At 56.7% G+C, this 21395-nt stretch overlaps 11 protein-coding genes across 11 annotated transcripts; 5 read left to right on the top strand and 6 right to left on the bottom strand.

Moving 5' to 3' along the window:
* Positions 1-72: 72 nt before the first annotated feature.
* SDRG_08839 (hypothetical protein) lies at positions 73-584 on the bottom strand (the record flags this gene model as incomplete). Its single annotated transcript, XM_008614738.1, has 2 exons — positions 73-483; positions 510-584. 2 exons carry the CDS (start codon positions 582-584, stop codon positions 73-75), a joined length of 486 nt encoding a protein of 161 aa, XP_008612960.1.
* Positions 585-2282: 1698 nt separating this feature from the next.
* On the top strand, positions 2283-2715 carry SDRG_08840 (hypothetical protein; the record flags this gene model as incomplete). The annotated part of the gene is made up of 2 exons (XM_008614739.1): positions 2283-2546; positions 2593-2715. 2 exons carry the CDS (start codon positions 2283-2285, stop codon positions 2713-2715), a joined length of 387 nt encoding a protein of 128 aa, XP_008612961.1.
* A 2077-nt stretch (positions 2716-4792) lies between these two features.
* Positions 4793-5398, top strand: SDRG_08841 (hypothetical protein). Its single transcript, XM_008614740.1, has one exon. It carries the CDS (start codon positions 4805-4807, stop codon positions 5192-5194), a length of 390 nt encoding a protein of 129 aa, XP_008612962.1. The 5' UTR covers positions 4793-4804; the 3' UTR covers positions 5195-5398.
* A 288-nt stretch (positions 5399-5686) lies between these two features.
* SDRG_08842 (hypothetical protein) lies at positions 5687-6444 on the bottom strand (the record flags this gene model as incomplete). Its single annotated transcript, XM_008614741.1, has 4 exons — positions 5687-5787; positions 5819-5954; positions 6157-6255; positions 6307-6444. The coding sequence occupies 4 exons, from the start codon at positions 6442-6444 to the stop codon at positions 5687-5689; spliced, it is 474 nt and encodes a 157-aa protein (XP_008612963.1).
* An 856-nt stretch (positions 6445-7300) lies between these two features.
* Positions 7301-8232, top strand: SDRG_08843 (hypothetical protein; the record flags this gene model as incomplete). The annotated part of the gene is made up of 2 exons (XM_008614742.1): positions 7301-7422; positions 7524-8232. 2 exons carry the CDS (start codon positions 7301-7303, stop codon positions 8230-8232), a joined length of 831 nt encoding a protein of 276 aa, XP_008612964.1.
* A 422-nt stretch (positions 8233-8654) lies between these two features.
* Positions 8655-9859, top strand: SDRG_08844 (TKL/DRK protein kinase). Its single transcript, XM_008614743.1, has 4 exons — positions 8655-9058; positions 9110-9298; positions 9344-9501; positions 9560-9859. The coding sequence occupies exons 1-4, from the start codon at positions 8661-8663 to the stop codon at positions 9811-9813; spliced, it is 999 nt and encodes a 332-aa protein (XP_008612965.1). The 5' UTR covers positions 8655-8660; the 3' UTR covers positions 9814-9859.
* Positions 9860-10635: 776 nt separating this feature from the next.
* Positions 10636-11910, bottom strand: SDRG_08845 (TKL protein kinase). The gene is made up of 3 exons (XM_008614744.1): positions 11385-11910; positions 11177-11334; positions 10636-11128 (listed from the first exon to the last, which is right to left on the bottom strand). The coding sequence occupies exons 1-3, from the start codon at positions 11882-11884 to the stop codon at positions 10881-10883; spliced, it is 906 nt and encodes a 301-aa protein (XP_008612966.1). The 5' UTR covers positions 11885-11910; the 3' UTR covers positions 10636-10880.
* Positions 11911-13076: 1166 nt separating this feature from the next.
* On the bottom strand, positions 13077-14836 carry SDRG_08846 (hypothetical protein; the record flags this gene model as incomplete). Its single annotated transcript, XM_008614745.1, has 4 exons — positions 14429-14836; positions 13805-14388; positions 13191-13538; positions 13077-13129 (listed from the first exon to the last, which is right to left on the bottom strand). The coding sequence occupies exons 1-4, from the start codon at positions 14824-14826 to the stop codon at positions 13077-13079; spliced, it is 1383 nt and encodes a 460-aa protein (XP_008612967.1). The 5' UTR covers positions 14827-14836.
* Positions 14837-15124: 288 nt separating this feature from the next.
* SDRG_08847 (TKL protein kinase) lies at positions 15125-16225 on the bottom strand. The gene is made up of 4 exons (XM_008614746.1): positions 15960-16225; positions 15720-15914; positions 15504-15667; positions 15125-15452 (listed from the first exon to the last, which is right to left on the bottom strand). The coding sequence occupies exons 1-4, from the start codon at positions 16217-16219 to the stop codon at positions 15223-15225; spliced, it is 849 nt and encodes a 282-aa protein (XP_008612968.1). The 5' UTR covers positions 16220-16225; the 3' UTR covers positions 15125-15222.
* A 759-nt stretch (positions 16226-16984) lies between these two features.
* SDRG_08848 (hypothetical protein) lies at positions 16985-19032 on the bottom strand. The gene is made up of 5 exons (XM_008614747.1): positions 18810-19032; positions 18581-18752; positions 18040-18525; positions 17643-17987; positions 16985-17592 (listed from the first exon to the last, which is right to left on the bottom strand). Exons 1-5 carry the CDS (start codon positions 18974-18976, stop codon positions 17044-17046), a joined length of 1719 nt encoding a protein of 572 aa, XP_008612969.1. The 5' UTR covers positions 18977-19032; the 3' UTR covers positions 16985-17043.
* A 941-nt stretch (positions 19033-19973) lies between these two features.
* On the top strand, positions 19974-21335 carry SDRG_08849 (TKL protein kinase). The gene has a single exon (XM_008614748.1). The coding sequence runs from the start codon at positions 20052-20054 to the stop codon at positions 21243-21245; it is 1194 nt and encodes a 397-aa protein (XP_008612970.1). The 5' UTR covers positions 19974-20051; the 3' UTR covers positions 21246-21335.
* Positions 21336-21395: the final 60 nt, after the last annotated feature.

Consider the following 21395-nt stretch of genomic DNA (forward strand, 5'->3'; position numbering starts at 1 on the left):
CACACGAGGGGCATGTCAAACCGCGCAGCCCATTGCATCAAAGCGTCCACGACCGAGGCCGCGTCCGCCATGTCACACGAGCTCGCAATAGTGCGTCAAGTCGTCTTTGAGCACGAGCTCGTACTTGGAGCCCTTGAACGAGTCACCCAAATAGAGGAAATCAAAGAGGATGCCTTCGTTGGGACGAGACGCATACCAGAGCTGGCTGGGCGGGCGTTGAATCACGCGCCCACCCTTCACGTGAGGGCAGAGCAAGCACTGATCCATAAAGGCCGTCAGCTTGACGTCCAGTTGATCAAGCCAAAAGAGCCGCTTCAGGTGCATCTTCTTCGCAAACTTGCTACGGTGGCCTATCGGTCCACAATGCGCAACAAAAGAGAGCCGCTGCTGCAAAGCCGAGGCGTCGGCGGGGATCCAGATGACATCCTTGCCGCCCGACTTGGCCGTCCAAAGGTCCAACGTCGCGCCGAACGTTACAAAATCCTGCACGACGTCTTGTCTCGTGCAACCTTGATGTCGAACAAGCTTGGCCACTCGAAGCCCTCGTCGTTCAGAGGCCGCAGCGTCCCGCTCTTGGGCAACATTTTCTTCCTCTTCTTCAGCTTGGTCAGGATTTGGACTACGCTGTCCTATAAACCCCTTGGAAGAGAGGTGTGTGGCAGCTGATGCCTCATACAATGGTCGAGCACTGAATATTCATATCTACACAGCTCTCAAACCACTAGGTCGAGACAAGGCGATGTGTTTGTATCAATCTATCAGTAGATCGTCCTACGGGAAGACCGTTAGGATGGGACAGGAGCCTGTGGCCAGGGCTCCAGCACTCAACTAGCTGTAGTTTCATATTTGCCTCATAGTACACACGCCGGTGTTTGGGAGTACGGCCTCTCTTTGTCTGGCGTTGTCTGTGAAGCGGAAACGGTCACAGCGAGGGAGTTTGTTGGATTTCCTGGGTAGCTGGTCTCTATTGTCTGACCTTCGATTGGCGCCACTTCTCGTTGGATACCGGTTAGGTACACTGAACTCTTGGTGGTGGTATCGACTCGCTGCGCTTTGCGACTCACAACAGTGGAAAGACGGAGCCAAGTGCACAGGCCAATTGCACAGGCCGGCGTGGAGCACGTACTATTATAGTACTACATCTCGCGCACATACTCGTTCTTCTGCTCTCTGCTCTGCATTTGTCACCGCGGTCTGGGCAGCTCTGGCCGCTCATCGATGCGCTACAATTGTAGGGTTGTAGCTCCCCGATGCTGTGCGCGCGCCTCGTTGAGTCACTGGTGATGGGACAGGTGTGGACTTCGTCGGCCAGAAAGTGTGTCGGGTAGCCTGATGCGGCACATGACATCTGCGCAGCGCGGAAAGTTGTGGTCTCGTTGACTGTAGTACTTGGCGGCTGCAGCGACTACGGAGGGCGAAGCTGAAGGGTCGTCGGAAGCGAAGCTGTAGGTAGCGCGTTGTGGCACCGTGCCACGGGGTCTCGACGGCACAATTCTGCGAGGTGACATGTCATCGCTCTGGCCAACGACGTCACTGTCTCCGCGAAACACGTGAGTCACTAGGCCAGGCGCGACAACGTCTGCGAGCGGAATGCGTTCGTGAGGCAAGACCGGCGCGTCAAGAGGAGGGCGCGCGGCCGTGGCTCGGGATTGTCGAGGAGCGAGGTATCCAGCACACCATGGCGCTACAAGCAATTGCCGGACATGCAGTCGCGTAATATCAGCTGCCTTAATCGCAAGCACATCAGCGGCAAGGTTCATCAACGTCGTCAAGCCCCCTTGTCGAGGTTGACGCACAACGTGACCGTAAATAATGTAGAAAAGCACAAATGGTGACGCTTGTGACATTGGTTCAGCGACCAGGGGCGTCCATGCCGAATTTTACACACGAGCGAGTGCTATGCAAAGCACGAAAGTATTGTCGCATAATTATGGCGTCATGTTTGGTCGTTGGGACTAGGGCAGCCTGGCTTTCTCGTCCCGTGGTTTCCCTAACCCTAGTTCATGGTGCGTGGTCCGTAGTACGAACGTTCATAATATTGATAGCGCAACGCTCGATAGCTCTCTGGACTAGCGCGTCGCCCTTCGCCGACTAAATATAAAAAGGCAGCATGTACTGTTCCTGTCAACGATTGCGACAAAAGCTGTCGACCAGCGATTGAGTTTGGGGCAGCGCAAACGATTGGCTGTCACAAACATACATTCTGTTGGCGCCACCGCGGCGCGCGAGTGAAGGTTCATCGGTTGCTGCTCCAGCTGGAGTGACGCACACGGAAACTTACCATGGAATCTTCGCATCTACTGGATGGCCTCTGGCACTTGGAGCTCGCGGGCGCCCGCCTCGTGCTGCCTTCGACGCCTATTTTGGACGATTTTTCGGCCGAGCTAGACACCTCGCATTTGGCGCCGGCAGGCGCCGACACGAACAACGTCGACTGGTTCCACGACATCTTCGCGTCTCTGGACGAAGCCGACGTTGACAACGTCAACTGGCTCAGCGATCTCTTCTCGCACTTGGAAGCCCCCGACTCGACGCCGGCACCAATGGTTGGCTGCGACGACCGCATCCCGAGACTACTACCCCCGCGTGTAGACTTGCACGTTCGTCACGATCAAGGCTATATGTGTGGGCCGCCGTTGCCACACCTTACTCGTCAAGATCGCGTTTTGCGCTGGAAAGACAAGCGAAAACGAAGGCTTAAAGGGCGGCGTGTGAGCGAGTCGCACCAGCTTTCGTCGCTTGCGCGGCGAAGGGTCAACGGACGGTTTGCGCCGGCCACGGTCTTTTTACCCGCAAGCTCCCAGTAAAGCAATAGCTAAGCGTTTAGAAGCCTTATTATTATAATCGGTAGTCGACATTCGCCTCGGCACGACGCCCCATCACCCGATCTTTGGGGCAGAATGCAGGTCGTCCACCAGCGCGCATCGCCGTTTCTCGGAAAATTCCATTGTCGGTGGACGTGCCACGTGGAAACCGGATGTTTTGGACGCGCAATTTTCGGACGCTGTGAGTCGCACGTTCGGTGTGGCGTTAAATATTGCAAAGGTGCGTGACACATCACAGCGACACCGTCTTGGGCACATATCATTTGAACGCGTCTAAGATCTTAGCTCAATTGTTCGATAGGACGCGGTGAACTAGGGTATTTTGGTGTTAGCTCTCGTCCAGTCGGTCAAATGAGGAGTGCGAGCACGACGTCCGTTGTGAAACGCGAAACGCAAGTGATGACGAAGGCATCGCTGTTGTTGAAGTGAGTCTATTTAGATTTAGATATAATTTACACTGAACTGTTTTTGGGGGGTGGACTTTTGATTCAGAGCGTGTTGTGCTAGACGGCAGCAGCGGCGAGGCTTAGCCATGTTGAAGGCGAGGCGTGTGGATGGCGCACGCCGGGACGAAGTGGTCACGAAGCCAGGCGTCGTGGCGCAGGGCGTGCATCATTTGGAAGAGGCACATCGCTTGGGTATTCAGCATCAAGTGGTGTTGACGAAGACATCGTTCTGTAAAAGGCCTTTGACCTTCTAGGCTTGCCCGTTCTCGTAGACCCGTATGCTAGTATACTCTTCGAATGCACAGTATCGAGGTTAGACATCTTGTATTGACACATGGTTCTTTCGTTGCATCTGGACTCGTCAATGAAAGTTGACCTCGCGTTCGAAATGACGTGAAAAATACTGAGCGCAGTTTGTAGCAACAACCACACGCGACGCATCACGACGGCAAATATTGGTGCCGCTCGTCAACGGGCGTTTGGCGCGGTATGCAAAAACCCTGATCAGCGTCCACGAGCGCATCTCGCACAATACGCAGTGTTGACGCGCAAATACCGGGTACGACACCAGTCATACGGTCTCACTCACCTGTCTGGACCGGACCATCATCACGGTAACCAAGTAGTTGTGTCCCTGGAGTAGGTCATCCTTCATTGTCAGTCAAGCAATAAAAACATAACAAAAACACATTGCCAACGGCTCTTTTCCCCACCTACACGCTTTGCACAACCGCTGAACACTGCGATGGGGCGATGGGATTCGTCAACTAGTTCAATAATATACGTTTGGACGTGCAATGCCTCACGGCGTCCGTTCGCGAGACGCGAGACGGGACAGCATCGATGTTTCACGCGAAACCAAGGCCGATGACTTGTGCCTTTGTGGTTGCTCACACGATCTTCAAAAATTAACGCGCGGCGCGTACCCCAAAGACGTACTGTGTAAAGAGCCCATGAAGCTGCCTTCCTTTCGTGTGCATTGGAGAAAAAAGAGAGGGGAAGATCACCATGGAACGCCAAGTCGCACCTTGGTAGCCAGGCCACCGACCAACACCATCGCACTGCCACAAAAGATACTCTGCGGATTGACCTGTCAGCCACGCTCTATTTCTTGTCGTCTTTGGACAAATGTTTCGTGTACTAGTTGGGTGGCGGAGTGTATCTTTACCTCGATTGTACACGTGTACTACCAACACTCGACGTTCACATTTCGCACAAACGACGCTAATGACGAAGACTCTTGTGGCTCGCAGCTCTAGTGTAGCTGGGGTTTGCCATATCTGCGCAATATTGCGAACCGAAAACATCCAGACGTGAGGCAAAATTTACATCGACACACATGGTGTACTAGGATAGCAACCGTTCCTGCGACCTGGTCTTCAATAACGGCGAGTGTAGTACGCTCCACCTCGAATGCATGCTATTGTTTGCCGCAGCAACACAGTTGGACCTTGTGTTGTGTACGTTTCGAGAAAATGCTCGAAGACGAGTCACTTGTGAATTGGACTCCATTCGACAAAACGACACTAAACCATGGACTTTTCTATCCCGCCTTCGCCGAGTATGGCACCTCGTCACGCTGCCGCGTGGACGGACGCCGACCTCGAGTGGCTCGAGGAAGGTTTCGCCGCCTTCTTTCCGGACGAAGCACCGTCGTCGCGGCCCGCCACCGACGCGCGCTTGCCCATGGTGCGGCGCCCGATCTTGCTTGACGGCCGATGCTACTCGTTTAGCAGCCCGTCGTCGCCAGTGACCAAGCCGCCGCCAGTGCGCACGCGTGCGTTCTCACTGCGGCGCCAGGAAGCCTCGGCGAAGCGGCGTCGCATCAAGGGCCGGTACGCGGGCTTTGAGAAGCCCTTCTTACCCATCACGGCGCTCCAAGGCCCCTTGCTGGATCATGATGCAGCCCGTCCTTGTCCATAATCACAACCTACTTATTTACCCTACCCCTATTACCGTGACACTGCAACCTGGGTGGTGTTGGTTGATAACCAGTGGTCGAAGAGTGCTGCAGATGGAAAAGGAACACGGGTCGTCGTCAAGCGAGGTCTGTGCTCGTACGCAGCAGCAAGAGAAATAACTTATACGTGTAATGTATTGTCCTTGGCTACAACAGCCTGAACGCAACCCGCACTCGTGGTGGCGGCGGTGGTGGCTCACCCGGCGCCCGTGTCGTGCTGTGACGTGGCTCCACAGTGCTGGCCATGTTGGCATGGTCGTAGGCAACGAACGCTTTTTGATGCGAGGACAGACCATGCGCTACGGGTTGCAGGATGCAAGTCTATCTTGAAGGTGGCGACAGAGCCGGTTGCGTATTTCTGCAAAGATCATTCGAGATGGACGCGCAAGCTCGGCTCGCAAGGTGTCCAAACCAAACTCGATGAAGTAAAAAGTACGTGGCTGTGTTATCGGCGATTACATGGACGGCGGCTGCACTGGAAGCACGGAGGCTGGGCGTGGGATGGATACAAATGACACTTCGCAGTACACCACACCGCGCTTGTGCGGCTGGCATCCTGCGAAATGCCATTTGCATTTCGAACACACCCTCCAAGGTTCCAAAGCTGTCGTCGAGATGCAGCACGGATGGCGTCGGTGAGAGGACCATGTTGACGACCACGGCTTCGCTCTGGCCAAACGACGTTGACGACGACGACTTGCTGAACGTGCTGCCGCAGGACGCCTATGGAGAGAAGACCATGAGCCACGGTCCTGCCCCATCATCGCCCATTTGCCCCAAATTCCATGGAATGCAGCAAGAGCTGACTCCATGGGGTTAGGGCGCCACGCAGCGCCCACGCAAAGAGCGCGATCCATTAAAGTGGACGCAACTCGAATGCATGGGCGGCGCAGCACTACACTACTTGGCTAGGCTAGACGTGTACCTGCTGAGGCGTCGTGTCGGCGTCGGGCGCGTCGTCAAGAAGGCTGCTAAAGAAGTCCGAGACGTCGTCGACCACCTTGGCGTCGCATGCGTCTTGCGTCTGCGCCAGAGATCGCCATAAGCATGGCACGCGGTGGCGGCGAAGACGTACATGGAGGTGGTGGAGCTTGGCGACGCGGGCGCGCTTGTGCTCTTGGGCCTCGAGGTCGTCGAAGAGGACGGCGACGTCGTCGACATTGGCTGCGTCAGCGTCGTCGTCCAAGGCCCGCTTCATCGAGGCCCGCTTCATGGAGGTCCGAGATGGCGAATAAATAGAGGCGCCTTGAGACTTGGTCGATGCCATCGGGCTGCTTACGCGTCGCTTCTCGGGCCAAATCAAAAGTGATCCAGTCCAGCGGCTGGCAAATCTTGTACTAAAAAACAGCATTTCAAAAAAGTAAATAAGTTTTATTCCGACTTCTAACAATACACTTGTGTTCAGTATTACATCCACTAGGTATTTAAATCTTCTTAGTTTAATCACACCCGTGACACATGTACTGTACGGTGTACGGAATATTATGTACGATGTACGGTTTCGAACCGAGCGGACGGTTGCAGCGGCTGCATTCCCCCGGTTAGGTAATCAGACATGATCCTTTCGGCGCGCTTCATTCGAGCGAGATCGAGGCTTCACGCAGTACCCAAGGTTAATATGGCTCTCTTCGCGAGCGTATCTAGCCTATCGACCTGCAGGCAGCACGGTCAGTGTCCATCAGCGGGGATTCAACTGGCATCGAAGGAAGATCGCATCTGATTGGGCGCACTGCATCTTTGCGGCCATCCTTTTTGCACCAATCACAATGCACGAAAAGCCCTAGTCCTAGAGCATGCGTGAGTGAGGGTCGATTTTTTTCACTTGGTTTCTGTATCGAGAAGCGACGTAACGGTACGGTGTTGGTCCTTTTGGGCCGGGAGAAGGGCACTTTGCATTTTGCACAGCCTCCGAGAGCCGACACTTCGACCCTCGAGAATCCGCGGCGCAGGACCTATAGCACGCGACGGAGCTTCGATTCCTGCACTTCTGCCGCGCCCCCGTACCTTGTCCGCGCTCGCGTAACCCCTGCCCCTCCTCCAGACCGTCAACCACTGCCAGTTTCAGAACAATGACGACCCTCGCCTTCCTCTACAACCTTCGGACCCCCCACAGCGAGATGTGCGCGTTTGGAAGTCCAAATTTTTATCGGGCATCGCCCCGTTTGGCCGCGTCCAAGGACTACAACACCCGGTGGTCTGGCGCGGCCTCGGCGTAGACGACGACCGACACCACCCCCCCCACCCCAAAAAGAGAAGATTCGATCAAGACGACCAAGACCTCGAGCTCTGTAGCCTCGTCTCGGACGATGCCGCGAACGTCGACATGCTCAGCGACTTTTTCTCGGTCATCGAGGCCGACGCCAATGATGCCGGCGCCGTCGACGATGTCGCCGACCTCTTTGGTGCGCTCGCCGACGACGACATGTCGGTGCTCATGGCCAGCCTCGATGCCGAGTCGAATGACGCGGCGGTTGTCGATGAGATCGCCGGCATCTTTGACGACCTCGAAGACGTGGCTGCGGTCCAAGCGGCCGAGGACGCGGCGGTCGTCGATGAGATTTCGAGCATGTTTGATGACCTCGAAGCGGACGCGGCGGCGGCCAACGTGCAAGACGAAGCCGACGCCTTCCACGTCGACGACATTGCCGACCTGTTTACGTGCTTGGCGGCGCCGGCTCCGTCAGCGCCGGTCGCAGACCCGCGGGTGCCTGTGCTGGACGCGCGGCTGCCGCGCCTCGACAGCCGCATCCCGCAGCTGGCGCCGCGGTCACTTCCGGTGCTCGGTGGCTTTGTGTGCGGCCCGCCTGTCTTTCAGAAGACGGAGCTGACGCGCGAGGACCGCGTTGCCCGCTGGAAGGACAAGCGGAAACACCGTGCGCTGCCCAAGGACAAGCCCGTCTTCGAGTCGCGTCAGCAAGTCGCCGCCAAGCGCCGCCGTATCAACGGACGCTTTGCCGGCCTCGAAACGACGTTCATCTCGATCTCGACGCTCCAGAACTAGACTCTTATCATCTTAATCTACTCTTCTCTCTCTCATATCTTCATGGGTCCGATACCCTCTGATCCATCTGCGAGGTCAGCTGCCGGCGCCAGCGACAGAGTCGATGGCCCTCGTCAGACCGCCGACTGGCTGCAACATCTGAGGTCGATAACAAATCCAGTTTGTTTTATTTCAAAAATCAATGTTGCATACAAAATCCATGTATAGTGTGCATAAAAATACGCTGTATTTACAACCCCGCGCAGGCGCTGGCTTGGTGTCAATTATTTCAGATTCACATGTGAGAAATAAAACCCATCGGCACGTGAGAAACAGATAAACCTTGTTTGTAGTATGGAGGATATTTTACACAATGTGAAGTATAATTGACACGGTGGAAATCTACTCGACCAATATGATCGAGGCGGATGATCAAACGCCAAATCGCCATGGGCAACGCCAGCAACAAGCCCAAGCCCCCGACGAAGGCGCCGCAGCCTGCGCCGGAGCCTCTGGCGCCCAAGACGCCACCGCCGGCGCCGTCGCCGCCGCGTCCATCGTCGTCGTCCATTGTGGGCACGATGCTCGCGACCAACATCTCGCTGCGGCGGGCGGCGATCACGTACAGCGACCTGCGCTTTGGCGAGCGCCTGGGCCAAGGCGCGTGCGGCGAAGTCATCAAGGGCGAGTACCACGGAACCCCGATCGTCATCAAGAAGATGCTCCAGAACCAGATCAACGCGGCCAACGTCGCGCTCTTCGCCAACGAGATCCAGCTTCTCTCGACGCTCCGGCACCCCAACATCATCCTCTTCATTGGCGCCAGCGCTGACGCCCAAGAAAACCTGTACGTTCCTTTGCATTGCGATCATCGACCATACCTTATCGCGTGCGCCAGGTGCCTCGTGACCGAGTACATGGAGCGCGGCGACCTCGGGTCCCTCCTCCTCGACCCGACGATCGCGCTCAGCTGGAAGGACCCGCTATTGCGGTTCGTCGTCGACATTTGCCGTGGCATGGCCTACTTGCACTCGCAAGAGCCCAAGTACATTCATCGCGACCTCAAGGCCGCCAACATCCTCGTCAGGTACATATCTCGATGTCAACTGTCAGTGTATCAACTCTATTTTAGCGCCAACTTTCAAGTCGCCAAGATCGCCGACTTTGGCTTTGTGCGGCTTTTGACGGACGAAGCGCTGAGCCTGCGCGGCACGCCGCTTTGGACGGCGCCCGAGATCCTCCGCGGCGACACATACACGGAAAAGGCCGACGTGTACAGCTTTGGCATTGGTACAACCCTCGTCCTAATCTGGGATGCAAAACCAGATCTGATGGGATACGACTCTAGTGCTCGCGGAAATCGAAACACGCAAGAAGCCGTACCACGAACACATTGTGAGCCGCCGGGCCGGCGCGCAGCGGCTCATGCACGAAATCGCGTACAAGGAGCTGCGGCCGACGCTCTCGGAGAACGCGCCGTCCAGCATCGCGAGCATCTACCAGCGCTGCGTGCTCATGGACCCGGCCGGCCGCCCCGGGTTTGACCAGCTCATTGTCGAATTTGATTCGCTCGTGCGACGCCAAGTGGACGCCAGTGCCTAGTCATCTCACCATTTTGTTTATCTCAACGCGCACGCTTGCTAACTTGGGTCCTGTTTGTTACCGATGGTGAAAGCCGTTGGAGAGAGCCCGCCTGACCGCAAAATCTGAATCGGAGAGGTGCTGGGATGAGAATTTCGCACAGCGTCCGTCCTTTGACGAAACTGCGGAGCGACTCGAGGCGATCCTCGCCGCCGTCGATCTGTAGACTGCCTCGTATAATTATGATATAATGACATGGTACAATGGGCGAAACAAAATACGGTGACGCAAATTGGCCCGTGAAGTGGCCATCGTTTCCTCTGCCAGATACGTAGGGAAACGTATCCAGAAGAGCCCATCGTTCCAGCCAATTTAAAGCCACGCCCCTGTTGAGTTGGTGTCGTGACATGGCAGCGTCGGCCAAAACAAACCGAACTGGTCACATCATTCGCAACGTATCGCGCCCAAACCTGCAGTCGTACTGACGGTCGGTGCCAAGTAGTAAAGCTATGGCGTCGAGGTAAGCGTGCAAAAACCTAGCTCCGCGTACACAATTACTGCTCTTTCCAAGACCCTTACCGGACCGTTGTTGAGTTGTTGAAGCGACCCGTCCTCTCCATCTGGCCTTGCTTCCATTCAGACTCAGTAAGTAGACGCACGCGTGAGAGTACGTGCTCATGCACCTATCTCTAAATGTCTTCTATCTCATACCACGGAATGTGGCGCGAGCGGTCCTGCGAGTGACGAGGTGAGGAAGCTAGTGGGAGCTGCTGCCGCAGAGAAGACAAGAAACGCGTGGGCGGTCGAATGCCAAACAAAAAGTGCGAGGACTCAAAGAAACCTTCTGGCTAACCGGTTACGATGAACGCTTAGCTGTGGGTGTCAGCGGACTCGGCTTCCGCAGGTCTGAAGGTGTGGGGAAAACGTCATCGCCAGGAACGTGAGTTCACTCAGCGACGCATACAAAACCCACATGCCGAGGCACAAATGATGATGCAGTGAGGGCCAAGGTGGATACCTGGGTGGATACCAGATCACACCAAGAAGGTCCCTACTTGACTCTGCGCACAGGGCCTTTTCATGCACGCTTACAGACTCGCAACCGCAGCCCGCACGGTCGTGTCGAGCGTCGTGAGAACCTCGCGAAACACCGGGCGATGCGACGGGTCCGCGGCGAGACACGCTGCTACGAGCTGCGCCAAGGGCGCCGGCACGTTCGACGGCAGGGGCCCGGGAAACAAGCGGCCATTTGCTATCGCATCCATCGTCGCAAACGTGCTCATCGACTCACGAACCTCAGCGTACGGCTCACGGCGCGTGCACAGTTCCCATAGCACTAGACATGCATGTGAGGTCCAAGCGCCATTGTGCCTGGAACACGTACCCATGCCAAAACTATAGACGTCACAGGCCTCGCTGCTACTGACATCGCCGCGAAGGTAGTCTGGCGCCGAATGCGTGGGAAGGCCAGCGTACACTTCGTCGGCCACGAGTGAAATGTACCGCGTGTCCATGACCTTGGCCGCGTCATAGTGCTGGTTCCTACAACATGCATCGTTGATACATTGATAGAGATGTGTGTGGTGTCGTACGATAGGAGGATCGACGCGGACGTGAGGTTGCCATGGGGCCGGTTTTTCGCGTGGAGGTACACCATTGCGCGGCAAACGTCCATTGCGATCGGCAGCAAGTGCGCCTGCCACGACAGGTGCAAGCGGTGATTCGACAAGATTTGGTCGAGCTTTTCCGTGCCAGGCCGCTCAGACACAAGGTACAGGTTGTCCTTCTCGTCCGTGCACGCGCCCAGAAAGAGCAGAACGTTGGGGTGGCGCAGATGATGCAGCGTATTCAGCTCATCGAGCAATCGGTCCATCGAGCTGAGCTGCTTGGCGAAGATCTTGAAGACCGTCACAGGCAGACCGTCGTACGAGCCATCTTCGTGCAGTCCAAACGACAAGGTCGTATTGGGATCGACAAGCGAGAGAGAGTCATACGAAAGCATTTGGTGCGACGACTTGGTGGCAAGTCGGTTCGCTACACTGGGCGTCACGACTTGATTAGGAAGCACCGTCTCGGTTCTCGGACGGTCCATCGTGTTGAGAACGAATGTGCGCCGTTGGTGTCGAATTTGGTTGTGGACGTTTCGTCGTTTGTGCTGTGCCACATGTTCAGATCCAGCGCACTGTGCAGTATCAAATCAGTTGGTATTACCGGTACAGTCGAACGAACTTGTCTAACTGCATAGGGTATTTTTGATAGATTTGAGAGGATTATTAATTGTGAGGGGCTTAAAATATAAAAGTGAAACATTAAATTTTAATCACCTAGTGGAATGATGTCGAGTGCATGCAGCGCCTTGCTGCGCCACTTAGCCTTGTCGCGTAGCATGAGCAAGACCGCGAAACGGTGCATTGGCTCAAGGTTGGAAACCCGTGGGCGTGGTAGAATCAAGCTGTGCGCCTTCGTTTGCCGTCGTTCGCGTAGTTGAAGTCGAGGATCACGAACCTTTCGCAGACATTCGTTGTCGAAATATGTCTTGATCGCTTGCCCTCCGGCCGAGCGCGCAACTCTAGCGAAATCTTCTTGGGTACTTCGACCTTTGTCAAAGCCTGTGACTGACCTCGGCGTCATCTTCCTCGCCTTGGGCCTCATCTTCCTCGCCTCGCCTTGGGAGAATGCCATTGGGTCACCTTTTATTTTAATATTCTTGAAGTCTAAAAAAATAAATGGCTCATATATCACGCACTAGAGGATTATTGAGTTTCGGGATACACAGTTAGACAAGTTCTACTGTATTAGTAAGCTTGATACAAATCTGGCAACTCCATATGTTAAGCAGCCACTATTAATAGGCAGTGACAGAACGTTGTATCAACTTGATAGTATCTCGTGTCTTTGGCGGTGGTGATGACGAGCCGGATCGAAGCATAAACAACGCGCCACTGAATTCGATTTTTATTGGCGCCAATCGATCCGCAGACCACATTCGCTCGACGTCAAGTGCAATTGTGGCACGAGTCCATTGTACATATCCGACACTGGGATATACACTGTATCGGTATCCACCACGGGATATACACTATAATACAGTGTATATTCCGCAGTGACGGCATCATGACGTTGATTTAGTACAGTACATCAACGACAATGATGCGCCCGTCGTCACTGCACGAATACTGTGTTATTCCATGTACTACCACCAAAGCAGGGTGCAGTTTGATCGAGGCAACGAGCCGACAGCACCTCGCCTTCTTGATGTATCCGAGATGCAAGAGTTTCGTAAATTAAAGAAGCAAGCGGCAGCGGTGGTCTCGATCGGCGCGCGGACCGAGCGCGGCTGCAACACGTGCCTCCGCGTCGTCTGGGAGCTCCTCCAAGACAAACGGGACGTTTTGAACCAGCGACAGCGCTCGCAAGATAGCTAGCGCGCTTGCCTTCGTGCGCCTCGCTCTCTTGATTGGGCGTCGATGACACAAGGTAGAGGTCTGGGACGTGACGGCCCACATCGACGAGCTCGGGAAGGGCATACAGCACATCGGGGAGGCGCATCGAAAGGCTCAACGACGTCAGCTGCGGCAATCGCAGCGCGCCAACGAAAATAGTTGTGACGCCATCGCGAGTCAGTGGATGCTCCGGGATGAGGAGCTTCTCGAGATGCACACATGTGGTCGCTAGCGTCTCCATGAGATGTTCTGCGACCGACGAGACGTCACACGCGTCAAGCTTAAGCGACGTGAGCGCCGGGACTGCAGCCAAACCAGTGTGGCGCGTGTCCGGTTAACCCCGCCGGATACACTGCAAATCAACCAAGTATCAACCCAAGTTCAAGTCCACGTCATTCGTTTCACACGCCGCGTCTCGCCTCGCTCAGCTGCTGCTCGATCAGTGGCCCAGGTTTCTCTCTGCATAACAGTCTACAATACATTGTCTTGAGCTTACGTGTCGGTGCCAACCTCGCATCCGCCGCCCGCTCTCGAAGGACCAAGTGCAATGGAAGCTCGACACGCCACACCAGCGACCAATTCATTCATCTTCTGAACGCTTAACCGATAGACGCTGAGGTGCTGCAGTGTCGCGAGCTGTTGCGCCGTTGCCGAACATCGCGTGAGCTGGCCAAAGGCGCTGCTGCAGAGGCGCTCGAGTTTCGTGGGACCGAGGGCGGTTGCGACGTCCTGGATCGTCGCGTCGTCGACATCTCCGTGACAACTCCACGAGAAGACCTTTAAGGATGTCGGGAAACACCGCCCGTGGAAACCGCCGAGGCCGACGACATTGCTGATCGAGAGACAGCACAGCGATGTGTTGGCTTGTAGCGCGTCGCAAAAGGCCAGCACCGTGGCGCGGTCCCAATGCGCCACGTTGGTCAACGAGAGATAGGTCTTGGTGGCTGGCACCGTTCTCAGCCAAGTGATCAGACGCTGCCCAAATTGAGGCGTAATGATGCGTGCGTTCAGCAAATCAATGCGCATCCAGCGGAGACGCGGGTGGGCGAACACCGCTAGCAGATCGTTGAGCTCCGCGTCAGCCATGGCATGCAACGCCTCAACGTTGATGTTGATATCGTGCAGAAACGGGCAGCGCTGCAAGAGGAGGTCGCTGATTCCTTTGCCTTGGCCTCATGGTCGCGCCGTAGAACTCGAGTGTGACGCGGCTGAGCCCGGCCAAGATCGGGGCGACCTTGACCAATGAGGCCAGCTGCCAGATCGCGTCTGGGATCACGACGCACGGACGCAGCGGCAGCGTCGCCGCGACCAGTGCCAGCACCTCGCGCGATGCTTCCATTGCGTCAAGGTAAAGCAGCGGCCACTCAGCCGTGACTGATGGCGTGATGCGCAATTCGTAGAAGGCGGTCAGCGCTGGTGCCCAGACACAGCGTGAGACCGCGTGCAGAAAATTGTCAGAGTCGTCAACGTAGTACAAGCACGTCGCTATGGCCTCGATGACTTGCGGAAGGGCGAGCGCGGGCGGTGGCGTCGGACGACCTGCCTTCTGCTGGCGTCCGGCTTCGGCCATCGCAACTTGATGCGAGCTCATTCAAAGCAAGGGTATATAAGAGATCTCTTATATACCCTTGTTCAAAGGGCCGTTCATATCCTGATGCGAAATCGGATTGGTGGAATATTAGCCAATCCATTGCTGATGCGGGACGGCTCAATGCCCTTGACACCAGCCTTGCAGCTCAGCCTTGCTACCAGTAACGTTAGCGCCTTCGTGAGCAGCTATGTCAACGAGGAAAGGTCTCCTGAAGATCAAGGAACGTTAGCGACAATATGCAGCTCCAGGATTCGTTGCCCAACACACCGACGATACCACAAACTCTGCCAGCGCTCGTCTGGAAAGCAAGGTCTCATTCACAGCTCAACAAGTCTTACAGAATATCTGGCGTAGTTCAGAGCATAAATAGCCTTGCTCGCGTTCACGGTCAGGATGCTACGCCACGGCGTCGTCGCGTATGCAGGAAAATGCGCCCAGAAGATGCCTGAAGGTCGGGCGAAGTGCTGGCTGGGCATCGACACATGCGTGGTAGATCTCCAGAATTCTTTGCGGCGCTGCCTCTGGTAGCGTCGGTCGCGCGCCGTCGTAGACAATGCTAATCAGCAGCTGCATGCGGCTCCGATAGTTGGTAAACGGTCTTTTCTGCGTAAACAGTTCGTAGAGCACTAGGACACAGGACTGAGATATGCCGTCGTTGAAAGTGCCAGCGGACGTACGCATGCCAAAGCTGTAGACATCGGCCGCCTCGCTCTGCACGCAGTCGCCACGCAAGACTTCGGGAGCCAGCCACGTCGGAACGGTACACAACGGCAACATCTCTTCGGACGCCAAGGCGGCGAGTCCAATATCGCCGACCTTGCACATAGCATTCGCATCACGCCTGGAGAACATCTTTGAGTACTCAACCATGTCATTTCTCGACGGAGTTTTACGGGAAGAAGACGGTGGCGGATGTCAAGGTGTGGGGGTAGACGCCGTCGTTGATTGCGTGAGACCGAAGGTACTGCATCGCGACGCAGACCGAGCGTGCTGCTGCGAGTCCGTGGGAGGCCCACGTCCAATGCACCGATGGGCTAGTAAGTACGGAGCGTAGCGACCCGCCGTCCATCCACTCCATCGCGATATATCTAGAGCGACATAAGCCGAACTATATACCATTGGTGAACACGTACAAGTTGTCATGGGCGTCCATGCAGCACCCGACAAAGGACACAACGTTGTCGTGCTGGAGACGAGAGAGAAGCGATATATGCTGGACAAACACGTCCCGCTTGGCGTCGACAGAGTGCTTGGGGAAGCGGCGGAGAGCAATATTCGTGCTGCTGTTGTACACGCCTCGAAACACATTTTTTCTTTCGTAAAGTGGCGAAGCGTGGAAGACCACGGCGTCCAAGGGCAATTGAACACAAGCAAAGGCACCGAGTATCGTCATTTCGATGACACCAAACGTATAGTGCCATTCGAACTATTTGCGGCGTCTACAACCAACAATAGGCGTGACGAATCATGGCACACGCCGCGCTGGTGCTTGTCACCGGCAACTGGATTTCTTTGTGAAATTGTTGGCGGCTGTTTCTAGTTCAAATCAACTAAAGTGATACATTGATTTCTGTCTCGAATTCGTACGAGCTGTGTAAACTTGATAGACCGTATCGGGTCTCTACTCGGGTCTCTACTCGGGTCTCTACGTTTGGACCTTTCCACCTCGTTCTGTCGCGCGAACGAGGACGGTGGGATGGACGAAGCATCGAATCTGAATGCTAACTAAAAAATTATTTGGATTCAGGCGAGTGTACGACCTCACCAACGTTTTTGCCGTGAAGTTTATCGCGCCTGCGTCGTGGCAGAATGGACGATCAAAATACGCAGAATATCTCGCCATTTCTTCTTAGCCAATCAACGTCTTTCAAAGGAAAGACATTACCCAATCACCGGTGAGACCCAATGGGTGAGACCAGCACTCGTGATATTGTGACCGACACCTGTGACGCTGGTGATGGCCTGCACTGGACGATATTCAGCATAACGACCTACGGTCGATCCTTGTGACCGAGGGAGGCGGCTATTCTCACTGCATGGCCTGGGCGGTCTAGGCGAGCGCCCGTCCTTTGGCCAACTGCCGATATGACGCATCGAACCTTGATTCGTCAATCGCTATTGTAAGAAGAATGACCTATTGTACACAAATGAACCAGCTTTTTTGTCGACAAAATATGCGTATATTGTCGTATTAAATACATTTCTGCGTATCTCGCTCTAGGTCGTGCGGCTTCCGGCGCTGTGCTCGTCGTCCGAGTCCCCTTCGTACAGGCTGTCTCCATCATCGTTTTCATCATCATCGTCGTCGTTGAGATAGCGCATGCGGGCAGCCGCCAAGCGCGCGTCGAGGTCGTTCCCGACGCTCGAGCGCGGACTCGACTCGACCGACGACGTTGAGAGCTCCGTGTTGCCCATGATGAACGTCTGCTCGCGGGCATAGCGCTCGCGCGCCATCGCCAGCCGCGCGTCCAAGTCCAAGTCCTTGAAGTGCACACTCTTCTTGGAGCTGCTCGCAGTGTTGTACTGCGAAAGCGTCGACGTCACCGAGAGCTCGGTCGCGTTCTGCTGCTCGCGCCGGTAGCGCTCCATGGCCTGCACAAGGCGAACGTCGAGCGTGTTGGGGTTCGTGCTCGCCATCGAGCGGCTCGATGCGAGCACCGACCGCGTCAGCGTCGAAAGGAACGTGCTCATTTCACGCGAGCTCATGTCAAAGCCCTCGGCCATGAGCTGGTCGCGGACGTACCCGAGCATCAAATTTGTATACGCCTAGGACAAATGCGTGAGCTGGTGTGAGAGACAAGGTCGGTGCTTCGTACGACGGTGGCTTCTTGCTGCACCAAGCGGACTTGAAAGTCGGGCGGGACCGAGACGGCGGTCCCACACGCCGAGTCAAACGCAGATTGGCACAAATCCAAGTGGTTGTGCGGCCGCGTGTCGAGCGCCGCGACGGGCGACACCGCCGGCATGACGTACGACCGCAAAATCGCATGCGACCCGGGGCGCGACGACGCTTTGGACGACTTGGCCGCCGACGACGGCTGCGACGACGCGAGCGAGTGGCGCGACTCGGGCAGCGAGTGGTGCGACGGCGTCCGCGCCATCTGCGGGCGCTGGCTTTCATCGACGGTCTCGGGCTCATCGTGGGGCCAGGCCTTCTCGTCCTAGGATCCATGCACATCACTAGAGATGACACAGAGGCACGTGAACACGTACCGCGCACGGCGCGAGGTCCGAGTACGACGGCCAGAGGTGCAGAAGCGCCGAGACCGCCCCAAAGATGGAGAGACCGATGCCGTGGAGGCCACAGTACGTGGGCATGGTCGCGCCAACGTAGCCATTCGACGGGTTGCTGTCCATCAAGACGAGGTTGACGCCGTACAAGAGCAGCATCCCGGCCGTGAGCGCCGTGTAGACGCAGTTGGCGAACGGCGCGTAGAGCTCCGGATGCGACCGGAGGCGGCGGAGAAGCGACGGGACCATGGCGAGGAAGATGACGAGGCCAAAGAGCAGCTGCGCGTAGAAGAGCATGAATGCATGGCGCGGGCGGACGATCCAGCACGTCTTGGTCTCGGCGTTGAAGCCAAACGCGTTGCGTGAGAGCCCGAGCGCGAGGAGGATCGAGGGTACGCAGCAGAGGAGGCAGTAGTACATCGAGTCGTACGAGCTCACGACCGAGTACGGCAGCTGGCGCCCGAGCACCTACAACAAGCAACGTATTGCTTGAGCGCAGAGATCGCGTGGAGTCGATGCGGACCATGTACAAGACGACGACGGTCAGGATCCAATTCCAGACGACGAGCGACGCGAAAAACTGGTAGCCGAGGCCGAGGACGCGGCAGGTGGCGACGCTGCCGTGCGACGTGGGCGCCGACTGGTCGCGGATGCTGTCGAGCACCATGGTCGCGGCGAGGAGCACCGAGTAGCCGCTAGCAGTGGCACGACACAGCATGAGGCCATGGTGGATGCTGCAACTCGCTCCTCACCATGTCAGCATCGCGAGGTTCGCCGGGAACCGCCGGCTTTGGGCGCGCTGGAGCTTGTACGTAAAGGCGCCGGCGGACAAGATGAGCGAGATGATGTTGAGCACCTTCGTCGGCGTCTTCATGTCGTCGGCGCACGAGCCGTACGCGGCCGCCATGGCGCTGCTCATGCTGCTGCTCCCAAACTGGCCTTCGACTAGACCGTACTTGTTGGGGCGAGACGTTCATTTTAACTCTAACATTTAAATATACATACAAACATCTAGATTCAGAGGATGAATAATAAAACTCCCTCGCTTGCCCGCAAATAAAAGCGACCACCAAGGGTTCAGTCGCACGACGATCGACTGGCACTTCCCTTCTTGCGTTGATTTTCGAGGAAAAAGAAGTAAAATATGCCAGTGAGCTCTGTTTGTAGAGAAAAAACCGCGAGCCACCGCGGCAAATGCCACGGCGCTCGCAAGGCCACAGTACCTTGCGTGTATGCATGCCAATATGATACTCGATGCAGATATCACAGCTTCCTTGCGCTCGCAGTCGTCGGTTCTATGCAATCCCGCCACGCGCGTCCACAGCGGACGCCGTGTCGCGATCTTCAGCGACGACGGCGTGCTGCCGGCGCCGAAGCCGACGGTGTCCCTACGAGCGCCACAGAGTGGCATGGGCAGAGCATGTCGCCAAAGCGAAAGAGTGGAAGCCATGTCCGATTCAACTTTTGACGGCCAACCATGGCCATCGCGACATGAACCTCGCGGGATCGAACCCAGATGCCATCAACATCCTTGGCGAGCTCAACGTGGCGCGGGCAGCGCCAGTACAACACGCCGCGTACGAGTACACAGTACGCTCGAGCCAAATTTTCGCTTCGTTCGACAAGGCGTGCGACATCGAGTGAAGGCCAGGACCGCGCTCGGCCCTCGGTCCGCAACTGTCGAGTCCGAGGCGGAGGCAAGGGTGCCAATCACTTGAAAGGTTGGCAGTACGAGGCTGGGTTTGGTGCCCGCCATTTCGACACCAAGTGTGGGACAGACTGCGCATCTCCACGCAGGATGCAAGCGAAGCAAGTGCAAAGTGGCGCGGCGTGCGATTAGCGTATTTATGCATCGCATAGACAACCGCAGGTATCTGCTGCGTCGAGGCTAAATCCACCCAAGTGGCAGCATTACGCGCTGGTTACGTACAGTAGGCGTCGGCCATGCCCAGCGTCTTTGAACCTCATTCTCTGAACATCGATATCTCCATCACATGGGCGCCTGCTGCTCCAACGACACGGTCCAGCTGCCGCCGTCGACGATCGCTCTGCGGTCCGTGCCCGTGCCGGCGCCGCCCAAGGCCGCCAAGAAGATCCACTCGAGCGAGTACAAGGTGGACATGTCGTCGTCGGGCGAGCACCAGCCCGCGCCCGAGCCCGCCACCAATGACGAAGACAGCGACGATGTGGTCGCGTCGCCGACGCGCGCCAAGAAGGGCCGCGTCGCTTCGGTCACGTCGCGTCAGCTGCGGTCGTCGACCGTCCGGCGCATGTACGGCAACCTCAAAAAGTACGCCCAGTCGGTCGACGAGGTGTTCCACCGCGATACGTCGCCCGACCGCTTCATCACGTTCAACTCGTACGAGTACGACGAGCTCGCACCGCTCCAGCACGAGTGGTGGATCGACCCGACGGCCATCACCGACACGCGCGCGATTCCTTCCGTGACCATGGTCTGCGAGTATGCGTTTCTTGACGGCCAAGAGGTCTTTATCAAGCGCCTTGACCGCAACGCGTCGTCGCACAAGCTGTCGCGGTCCCGCCGACTGCTCATGGCCGAAGTTCACATCGGTGCCAAGGTCGAGCACCCGTTCATTGCGACCTTCCTTGGCTTTTGCATCACGCCGTACTCGGGTCTGAGCTGCGTCTCGGAGTTTGTGCACGGCTCGTCGCTCCTCGAGATGCTTTCGTCCGGACCACTGAGCTGGCACGAACACAAGCTGCCGTGGGCGCGCCAGATCGCCGCCGCACTCGTGTACCTCCACAGCATGCAGATCACGCACCGCAACCTCAAGCCCGACACGATCCTCATCACTGCCAAGACGGGCGCCGTCAAGCTCCTCGGCATGGGCCACGGGGCGACGAGCTCGTTTGTGAACCACCATCCGCCGACGACGAGCGAGTGGAGCGCGCCCGAGCTCCTCCAGGGCCGCGACGTGAGCGAAAAGACGGACGTGTACTCGTTCGGGCTCGTGCTTCTGTCGCTCGAGCTCCAAGCCTCGCCGTTCGCCGCCGCCAGCGCCCACTACCACGAGCTCATGATGAAGATTTTGACCGGGACGCTGAAACCGGTGGTGCCAGCGACGAGCCCCGTCGCCGACATCCTCCACGACTGTCTGCAGTACCCACCCGCGCGACGACCGACGATGGCGGTCGTGGCCTCTCGCCTCGACGGCCTCTCACTGTAGACTGCACTGCTACCTTGTTCGTTCTCGTCGTTGTCCTAACCTAATCCTATCTTATTGCAACACATAAACCACTCGCGCCATGGAAACGCCCGCGGATGCGAGTAGCTAGCGCTGACGCGCTGTGCGTCGATGGCCGCGTCCGCTCCGCGC

This window comes from Saprolegnia diclina, assembly GCF_000281045.1.
Source record: "Saprolegnia diclina VS20 unplaced genomic scaffold supercont1.27, whole genome shotgun sequence".
NCBI classification, from domain to species: Eukaryota; Oomycota; class Saprolegniomycetes; order Saprolegniales; family Saprolegniaceae; genus Saprolegnia; species Saprolegnia diclina.